This window comes from Maylandia zebra, linkage group LG22 (genome assembly GCF_041146795.1).
Source record: "Maylandia zebra isolate NMK-2024a linkage group LG22, Mzebra_GT3a, whole genome shotgun sequence".
NCBI classification, from domain to species: Eukaryota; Metazoa; Chordata; class Actinopteri; order Cichliformes; family Cichlidae; genus Maylandia; species Maylandia zebra.
Genome location: NC_135187.1, coordinates 25,437,827 through 25,448,771, shown reverse-complemented (window position 1 = coordinate 25,448,771; position 10,945 = coordinate 25,437,827). Strand labels below are relative to the sequence as shown.

The 10,945-nt window shown below is 38.1% G+C and overlaps 1 protein-coding gene across 1 annotated transcript; it reads right to left on the bottom strand.

The window, feature by feature from the left end:
• Positions 1–1,475: 1,475 nt before the first annotated feature.
• Positions 1,476–10,408, bottom strand: LOC101472114 (sodium-dependent neutral amino acid transporter B(0)AT1). The gene is made up of 12 exons (XM_004547769.5): positions 10,119–10,408; positions 7,921–8,061; positions 7,691–7,828; positions 7,421–7,602; positions 6,178–6,288; positions 5,982–6,094; positions 5,708–5,836; positions 4,945–5,101; positions 4,638–4,842; positions 4,348–4,507; positions 3,641–3,803; positions 1,476–3,400 (listed from the first exon to the last, which is right to left on the bottom strand). Exons 1-12 carry the CDS (start codon positions 10,315–10,317, stop codon positions 3,245–3,247), a joined length of 1,854 nt encoding a protein of 617 aa, XP_004547826.3. The 5' UTR covers positions 10,318–10,408; the 3' UTR covers positions 1,476–3,244.
• Positions 10,409–10,945: the final 537 nt, after the last annotated feature.

Genomic DNA, 10,945 nt, shown 5'->3' with positions numbered 1-10,945 from the left:
TCTGCCATTAAGCTACAACATTAAAAAAGACCTGTTTTATTTTTTTCTCTGTATAACTTTGTTTTCCGTATGATTGAGAATTCCTGTTTAAAGATAGATAACTCCATTGACCCATAACAGGCTCTTACGCTTCATGAAAACACTAACCCCATCAGACAAAGTCTTGCATGGAGATCCAGAATGAGGGCAAATGATTAATCATTTTATATTTCTTCCATTTTTGAATGAATGCACCGAAAGATGTCACCTTCTCACCAAGCTTCTTGCTGATGGTCTCATAGCCCTGTACAGGTCGACAGTCGTGTTCTTCGACAGCGCTACATCACTAAATGTGATGTAGACTACCCGAGGTTATGACAAGCAAGCAAATAAATGCTAGTGGAATAACTGGTGAGGGTAGTGTTAGTGGAAGTATTAAAATCCATGTAATCCGTGTAATCCATTTTTTTATAATGCCATATGATGACAACTTGTTTACATATGTGAGGAAGAAAGTTAAAAATAAATGTAAAAATGAAAGCTCAGTAACCTTTATGGTCAAATCGGCCTTCTTCATACTATAAAACTAACCAATTAGCTTTACACAGCAATAAAATAACAATGTGTTTTCTTATCTCCATTTCATTTCTTTGAATAATAAACTTGTAACAAAGCTGACGTTGCACCTTTGAAATACAGTATTAACCTTTCTATGCAAAATATTATATAATGTATAGTGTGCAAATTAAACAATTAAATTAAATCCACTAAATGAAAATGTTGAATCAGCAGCATGCTTGAAAAGCAGATGAAATTCCTTTGAGTAAATCCTGACAGTATAATTAGAAAAAGAGCAAATGAGCATGACTTGTGTGGAGACGTTACCAGGAGAGAGCGTCTTCTCTCTACAAAGTACACGGCAGCATTGCTCTTAGGTTTGCCGAGTTCATCTGAACAAACCAAAAGCTTGTGGACTTTAGAAAAACCTATGAGGTCATTCTTGAGAATTATTAATATGACATGCTAGCAGATTCACTTGAACCCAATAATAGATGACACATTAATCTCTTCTTTTAGCTGCTGTTGCAAAGACCAGGAATTATTTTTGGAAAGAATAATGATAAGGAAGTTCGTCGTTCTCATGTTGGTGAAAAAACACTAACATTACTGTGAAATCTATGACGTTCAAGATAACTTCTGTGTACAACATCCTCTCCAAATGTTCATGAGTGGAGATCCAGACATCCAAACCTGGGTTAGAAAGTACCCATCTCACGGTGTCCATGAGTGTACGGAAGCACAGAAGTCACATCTACTAGTGAAACTGGGACATTAGTGAGTACAAATAGGAGAACATGGTAATACTGAACATTGCTATACATTTGTACCTTTGACTTTTGTCTATAACCATTCAGTTTTTCAATGTGATAATTTCGCACAAATTTCATTCAAAGCTTACAAAAATGTTTTAAACAGAAGAGACAAAGCCACAGGAATAAAAGCAAAAACAGCACCGTTGATTTAATAGGACACATTTGAAGATTAATATGGCAACATAGTATAGCGGACATATAAACAGATCAAATATTAAAACTTGCACAATTATATACAGCAATAGCTCTCCTTAATACGTCAAATGTATGCTAACTGAGGCCTGTAGAGTCTATAGCTCTTGGGTTTGTTGCAGTTTCTCTGTGCACGACACAGTCAAACCTCAGGATGAATTTGCTTAACAACTGTTGTCTGTTCTACTATTTTCTAGGTGCTTTAGGAAATGAATCTGTCAATTAGTCACTTTTTAAATGAAAATTATTAGCCTATCACCATAAAAGAATATTTGCTTCACAAAGCACTTATAAACATATTTATGTCTTAGCATTAGTTTTAAAAAGCGGTATCTCATATCTTTATTTCAAGGAATGGCTTGGTCGGGAGCGGTACCACTGCATCCAGACTGTTGGATGACTTCATTAAAAGTAAAGACAGGGTTCCATAAAAGAAAGGAGAGATAGTACAAAGCAAAGAAAGGCATGTCAAAGCATCAAATGTAGATCTTGGAAATGAAACTCATAGCAAAGACCTCCTTGACTCCTGGACAGTGGTTGTTGATCAGTGGTCATGACAATTTACATATTAATGATTAAGGAACTGATCATTGTTCATTGTTAATTCAGTGAGGTAGTTTCAGTCATTATGCAAATGTACTGTTTATTATGTTGGGGAAACCTGCAGTCAGCTGAGACTGAAGAAGTCACTTGGATGAGTGACGAAATGTTTCTTCCACTGAAAACACTACAGCCAGATGAACAGAATCAACCTTTTGGGGTTTAATTAGCAGTCTTGACAATTGAGCATGCATCAAGGCTGCTGATGATCAGATAATCAAGTGCATTTGATCAGCAGCACCTGGCTACTACATACCCTTATAATTCCTTGAAGTCTATCTAGTTTTCATAACAGCTTAAGTGCATGCAGACATCAATTTTATAGGTTTCCTCAAATCTACAAGGTTAAAAACTATTCTTCTATAACATGGATATATGTAATAAGAAGTTACAGGGGTGTAGCTCGAGAATATCCTCAACAAAAGGTCTGGAAAGTAACATATTCAGTATAATTCAATGCAATATATTCTGAAGTAGCCTAATAGTTTTAACCCAACCCTTCTTGCTCTGAAGCAACAGTGCTAATCACCTCACAGCTGTGCTGTCCACTCCAAAATACAATTTATCAAATAAATATCGATTACACAGACTAATGAGATCTATTTACCAAACTATAATTCACTGTCAATGTGGTTTTTTGTTGGCAATGATTATTACCAAACACTTAATAGATTTCGTAATGAACCCGGTATCACAGCAGCAATGCAATAGACACGCGGGTCCACCGTGCAGATGTTGCAGTACCAGCAGGGGGAGATAATATATTTAAGGCCAAGAAGTCGCTAGTGAACAATGAAGTGAAGTATGAAGTATACCAGGGTCCTTTATTAGCCAGATTAAGCTAGGTGGCTAATGTGTGTTTACATTTAAATGTGTTAGTAATGTCTGTTCAAATGCGTTCCCATGATTATTTTCATGGTGTCTTGAGATAAAATACCTCCCTCTGCCATTATTGCAAATTACTGCACGTGTGTCCATTTCACTCTTGCAAAGAGTGACACCATGGACCAACATGCCTAATACATGTTTTGGCGTGATGCTGGATGCAGGACGCGCTGTTAAATAATCCTGAATTCTTCTTTGTTCTCTGATGTATTCATTTATAGTCTGGATGACATTTTTTTCTTGTAGCAAACAAAGATCAGCCGACATAATGCGTACATAGGCACTACCAGGCTGGGGACTCCTGCTAAGAGGAAGATAACAGCATAGATCCATGAGGGGTAGGGTATTGATGTCAAAGCTGGAAATTTCTCCTGTAAAAGAACAATGAAAAAAATCCAACAACCTATTATGAGTTTATGCAATAACTTTTCAAACTGGTAAGCTATGTGACTGCTGCCAATTTGCTTATTGTCTTTTGACTTTACTTATGATGATAAATATAAACATTTGGGACGCCATATAATTGCATCAGTGAACATTAAGATACAAAGCAAAACAAAGAGGAGGTGCTTAAGTTGATTCAGTAACTAGGATGGTGGTTGCAAACTTACAGAATTTATGTCCCAGACTAGATAGTTGAGCTGCTTTTGGGCTTGAGTCACCAGGTAGAAAACCAAAATAACCAGGACAATCAGAGGACTGATAAATCGCCACGTAATCTGCCAGAAAATAGAAGGCTTTCGCCCAACCATGAACTTTATGTCCTCGTTGAACCTGCCAAACAAGAAAATTTCAGTTAGCTTCACATCATGTTATACAAAAAATTACCACTTTTTGATGCTGCTTTTCCAAACGGACAAAGAATCTTAATGTCTAAGTTCAGGTATTTCCCTTAATACCTGAACTGTTTGTTTTAGCTTGATATGTGCTGAAATGCCTGCACCAAGCTAACCCCGTTGTTCTTTGTGCTTTGCAGAAAGCTGAGCTACCTTATGCAGCTTAATAGTAGTGAAATGTAAAGCTACTCTTCCTGACACTTTACTTGAGTTTCCAAATATGCAGCTGAAATTAATGGTGTTGGATTGTGTGTCCACAGGTGTTTGTACTTTGCGTCGTAATAAAATGACGGTAAAAGGCTCCGCCCACTTCCTATCCATGTCTTACCATGCAACGACTCTGTGAATGGACTGGAGAAGTGTAGTGGTAGAGTCCTCCGTCAGGAATGAGATATGTGTGTCGACTTTTTATTCTCCCTTAAAATTATTATGCCATAACGCTGCACAGAGCAGCTCTGCTAACAAATGGAAGCACTACTAACCTGTCAATGCCATAGATGTAAACAACAGCTATCATCTCGAACAATCCAATGGTCAGCAGTGGAACAGATCCAGCAAAGTTATCAAAGAGAGTTAACCAATAAATTCCTGATGGTTGTGCAAACAGGAGGCAGATGATGAAGGATACAAAACATGTTGCTCCTAAAAAATAAGAACAATGGATCTTTTGTTAAAAATCCAGCAAGAAACTCTAAAAATGTTCAATTTAAATGTAAAATTCTGAGGAATGCATCAAATGTAGATAAAATAAAATAAAATAAAGCTAAGTTACCAGTCAATATTTCATGGGGCCATTTTTGGGGAAATAAATTAAAGTCTTTCAAAGGGACTACGACTCCTTCAATGTTTCCGAAAACTGTTGAGAGTCCGAGGCAGAGAAGCATGATAAAAAACAGGACAGACCAGGCTGGGGAACCCGGCATTTTGGTAATGGCCTCAGTGAAGACTATAAAGGCCAGACCTGTTCCCTCCACTCCCTGAACAAATGCAATGCAGATTAGAATATAAAATAATAATAATAATAATAATAATAATAATATTATCATGGGAACTTAATAGATTTTCATTAAAATAGGCACCTCACTGAGGAGTTTCTGCATGTCACAGGTTTTAATGTCCAGTCCAAAAACAGTATCTGGATTGGAGCTGTTCAGATGATGAAGGGCTGCATTGTAGTTGCTGGCAGTGATGCTGTCTTCAGGGAGTTCAAATCCATTTAGTAACGTCCTGATGTTTCTGATGAGAAATTACATCAGATTAGTAATTCGGGGTTACTATTATCTACTTAAAGGATATGCTTACATATGTTTATAATGGCAATGCACAAATGCAGGTGTTCATCAGGTATTCTTACCATCCCCACAATTGAGTTAAGCATGTTAGCATTTTCTAGTCACATTAAACACATATTTTGCCGTAGCTTGATGTGAATATATAAGGATGTTGTGGTGCTGTGTGCTGACTGACAAACCAGCTGGTGTCATGTCTACAGGCAGACTGCTTGCAATGATGACGATCTCATTAGACTGACTTTAAAACCTTTGTACCTATAACTGAACACTGTGAAGTCAACAAAGAGGATAAAAACCTTTACAACCTTAACTCAATGTTTTGCAGAAAAGAAGCTAATAGTTCTGTTGTGCTAAAGCCAGAATGTTTGTTTTTTACAAGACTTGGGAGAAAATTTTTCAAAAGATGCAAATTACATTTGCTGAAAGCATGGTGTTAAGGGGTAGGGGTACCTGGACGTCACAGGGTTTTTAAATTCCTGGTCAGTAAGTTTAGTGCCTTTTACCAAAAAGTAGTAAACTTTTTCAAAGCCTTAAAATAAGCTTTACTCACTTGTTGATACAGGTGTCATATTTCTCAGTGGCCCTGAAGCCAATGATGGAGTAGGTCACTGTGGCTGCATAGACTGAGGTGAGGCCAGTTACCACAGACAGGATCACAGAGTCTTGCACACAGTTGTTGCTTTGGAAATTAAATGTGCAAAAAGAACAAGGAAACAACAGCCTGACTTTGGTTTTTGGAACAGTTTTCAATGACTTATTTTGCCCATTTTTTTTTAAAGAAATTAAATTAAAGTGAACAAAATGCTAAAAGTGCAGTTCCTTACTGAACAGGGTTGTAGCTTGAGAAGGAAATCAGCCCTCCCCACGCTAAGCCAAAAGCATAAAAGACCTGTGCACCTGCATCCAACCAAGTAGTTGGATTCATCAGCTCTTCCACCTGCAAGAGGGAGACACACACTGACATGTATTTCTGACCTTTAAATTCATACTTTAAAAAAAAAATCAAGATTTGAAACATACATCTGGTGTGAAGAGGAACTTTATTCCACTCAGGGCACCTTTAAGAGTCAGTCCTCGGATCAGGAAGATGGCCAGCACTATGTATGGCAAGATGGCTGTGATGTAGACTGCCTGAGGACAGAAATGAGAGTGGAACAACTTGTGGGATGGAAATGTAGCTATAACAATTAGCATACAAAATTTCATAATTTACAATGCTTTTTCTTTCTTTTTTTTGTGGAAACCTATTCTGGTACTTAGCTTAATGCTATCAATGCATCATATTAAATGTCTTTTTAAAATTCCAGATTTTAAAAATACATTAGATTAATCAGCTTTGTGGTGGAAGTCTTCCACTTTGGTGGTCTAAGAATCTCGTCACTGCTTTTTGCCGATGATGTGGCCCTGTTGCCTTCATCAGGTGAAGACCTCCAGCTTACTCTAGAGCAGTTCACAGCTGAATGTGAAGCAGCAGGAATGAGAATCAGCACTTTGAAATGAGAGGCCACGGATTTCAGCTGGAAAAGTGAGCAGTGCCCACTCTAAGTCAGGGACGAATTACTGCACCAGGTGGAGGAAGTTAAGTATCTCGGGGTCTTGTTCACGAGTGAGGGGAGCGAGGGATTAACAAATGGCTCTGACGTGGATGTGGACGCTGCACCGGACTGTTGTGGTGAAGAGAAAGCTGAGTGTAAAAGCGAAGCTGATGATTTACTGGTCGATCTACATCCCTTACCCTCACCTAAGGTCACGAGCTCTGGGTAATGACGGAAAGAATGAGATTGTGGGTACAAGCTGGAGAAATGAGCTTTCCCCAAAGGGTGACTGGTCTCTCTCCCTTAGTGATAATGTGAGGAGCTCAGTCATTTGAGACGGGCACAGAGTAGAGCTGCCACTCCTCCACATCGAAAGGAGCCAGTTGAGGAGGTTCGGGCATCTGACTAGGATGCCTCCAGGGGCCACCTGGGTAAGGTTTCCTGGCATTTCTTTCCGGACCCCGGCCCTTGGGCAGACCCAAGACATGTTGGAAATGTTATATCTCTCAGCTGGACCAGGATTGTGTTGCACTTCCCCAGATAAGGAGGAGATGCCTAAGGAGATGGAGATCTGGGCTTTTCTGCTCAGGGTACTGTCCCTACGACCAGGCCCCAGATAAGCAGAAGAAAACTGATGGATGGATGGAGGGATGGATACTCACGTTAATGAATAAAATAGGAACATTGGCAGAGTAAAGAGTGATCATTTTATTTAAGGTTCTACAAACCTTGCCTGAAGTACTGATCCCTCGTATGCAGCAGATACAAACAACTGTCCAGGCAGCTAACAGACATATTATAATGGGCCACTGGAGTCCTCCAGAGTCTGCTATTGAGTTAGAAGCATTCAGAGTGACTCTGTAAAAGTAGTAGTCCACCGTGGAGCTCTGCTGGCATTCTGGTATAAATCCTAAAGTGGGAAAAAAAACCCACTCTTAAACATAGCAAAACAGATGCTATGATTTGTGTGTGTGGGATGAAAATCAGTGTACAAATACCTGTCCTGTTTTCATTGAGAGGACAATTAGTCCAAGGCAATGGATCTTGAAAGGAATTGAAGAAATACCACATGATCCAGGCAATTAAGGTGTTGTAGTACAGGGCAACCATAAAGGACACTAACATGGAGCCAATACCTGAGGGACAGCATTAATCATCTATCATCACAATCACTAAAAACCACACACTGGGTATTTTTGGTTTCTTTTGCAGGGACCATTTTACTTACCAACACCTGTCAGATATGGGCTGATGGCCCGCCACACTCCCACACTGCCTTTTCTAAGGCGCTGCCCAATAGCAAACTCTAGCAGTAAGAGAGGCATTCCTTCTAGCACCAGCAGAATCAGGTAAGGAATCAAAAATGCACCTGCAAATATATTTAAGTAGGTTAGAGATTGTTAGTATATCATTAACAGGTGAAAGTAACACACAACTGTTTTCAAGCACAGAATTCTGGGGAACAACTAATGCCATGACAGACATACACGACTGTGGGTGTAAGTCATGCACATGAATGTTTTATTCTCAAATCAGTGCTTTATTAACTGAATTAGCCTGTGCTATATGAATAAATCTAAACTGCCTCTAACCATTCACGCGAACAAACAACGGCCAGGTTCTCTTAGAAAATTTAAATACCACCACTAATACTGTTACTACTACTAATCATCTTATTAAAATTACTTATCATTGCTGGATGTCATCATTTAAAGTCTAATTTCTTTGCTTTTTTTTCTTAACCACAGTGGTTTTCTCATTTCGGTCTAACCGACCATGAGATGTTTTCTTGTTTTTCTTGTAGTCTATTAGTGTTTTAACATATCGGGTTTGATGTCCAATCTTTTTCTTACTTGAGCCACAGTGATCATCTCAGGAAAAATTATATTCAGAACTTTCATTTTTTCAGCCAGAGGCTCTTTTTTTTTCCTTTTACATTTTTGAGGCTTTCATCACTCCAATGGAAAGCTGCGCTTCCTCTTTGAACTTAATAATTTCAGTTTCTGCTTTCTTGGCATGGTGATGCAAGCTCCTCCCTTGCTACATCATCACCACTTTCTTTGCTTCACCTAGAGGCAAGTGTGTCTATTTAATGGAAAAAATCGGATTTGGTTCAGAATGATTCAGATTCAATTTACGCATGATGGTAAGAACAAAACAGACTGCTTTGCGCATTTCATAAATTTGATGGTAATTTTGTCATATTAGACATATCAGTAAAAGAGGGCCGTTGTACGCTGGACAGAAATAAAACCCAAAGTGCAGATGTCTGGCCATTAACACAGCATATGAGCCCAAAGACCTCATACAGTGGTGGAGGAACAATGATTTGTTGATGAACAGTACCTGAAAGTCACATCCTGAATAAATAGAAAACAGATCCAGCAAGAACTTGACACAGGACCCCAGAGATACGTCTAACCCTTCAGTTTATCCATGTACATGAAGGCTAAGTATTCCAAATTACACAAGAAGTGGACTGATAATCAGATTGTGTGGGTTCATTTTTGTTTTTTGAACAAGGCTCTGAGTTTGTTAAATGAAGTGTTTTCTGTTAGTCTACATTTTAATGCTTTATGTTTTTGACAAGTGTCCGTTTGTCTGATTCTGTCTGATAACGCGACAACACGATGAAGTGTGTAGGAACTTAAAAATGTTCAAAATTCGACATATTTATGATAATTTAAAACATCTTCTAATAAAAGTTATTAATAGCAGTTAGCCATTAGCAACTGTGTGGCCCTAAAAGTTAGATATGCTCTTATGTACAAATACGATGGGCGACGTTTATCACTATGGTTAGTCATAGATGTGTTTGGCTATATTTAGCACTTTTTTTTTGTAGGCTAAAAATAAGATTTCGTGTCAGTGCAACCTGAAAGGTCACATTGCTGTTTTGTATTAATCAGTATACACCATCACTATTGCACAGAAAGGACACTCGTTGCTATAGCTCATGATACTGTGCTTGAGTTAACGATTTAAAAAGAATGATTAAATTACAAAATAAATGCATATTTTAAAAATATTTGAGTGCAATAAGGTAACTGCATAAAAGTCAACACCTCTCATTACATAATTAAGATTGTGTTTAAACTTAACCAGCTGGACTCAGGGGACATCTTGGTGTATAATCATTAATGCAGCTTGACTGCAAACCTAAGGGCACTCTCTTGTATTAATGAATTGGTGACAATTTAACTCCATTTAAGTGTTGGTACAAAGGTCAAGTGATTTTGTTGCAGTTAAAGTTTTAATTATTTAAAGAAAAGCATATTAATATTATTATTAATAATAATAATTATTAGATTAATATAAAAATTACTTCCTGTATACCACAAACACACATTTTTTAAAATCAGTAAATCACTAAATTGTCTGATTATTAACCAGATATGTTATCTTGCCCTTTCTGTCTTAGCTTACCTCCTCCATGACTCTGACATAAGTAAGGGAATCTCCAAACATTACCCAGACCGATACAGAACCCCACACAGGTTAGTATATACTGAGCTTTGTTGTCCCACTTGGGTCTGTCTGCAGCCTCCTGTTTTTCCATCCTCTCCAGATCTTCATGCCTGGGGATTCTGAGATCCAGTCCTGGGTTAGGAAGTACCAGTCTCATGGTGTCCACTGTATACTGAAGCGCACGTTGTGTCTACTGCTGGTGAAGCGTTTGTCAGGGGGGAGTGCATGTGTGTGCGCCCCCATAGGCTTGTCGGGTAATCATGAAACGATTTATGACCTTTACTTTATCTGCAGTGTTGGGCAGATTAACCAGACACAGGCACACTCTGTACTTTCTCCTTCATTTGTAGCCGTTGAGTTTCTTAGTTTTGTTACAAATTAGTTAACAGTCTACATGAACATTTAAAAGAACAGAAATAGGAGCAAAACCCATTTCTCTTGTTGCTATGGTCAGAACTCTTTTTTTATTCTAAGCATCAGTTTTATTTTCATCACTTTTTGTAGCACATTTCTTCTCACTGAAACACTAAATCATTGCTTGAACCACAATCTAAACTGAACCACAAAGATTTTTAACTGACTATAACTGTTTTTTAATATCTATAGCTTATATTGATTGGCATTGGGTTTTACCCATGTCACAATTATGGGCAATCAGCAAAACACACAAACGCACAAAAAGCTGCAGTCTTTAAATTTGTGTTGTGTGTATTTAATCATTTTAGACTTTAGTACAGTGCTTAATCTCCTTTATCAGATGTTTTCTTTTGCTAACATAAGATAAA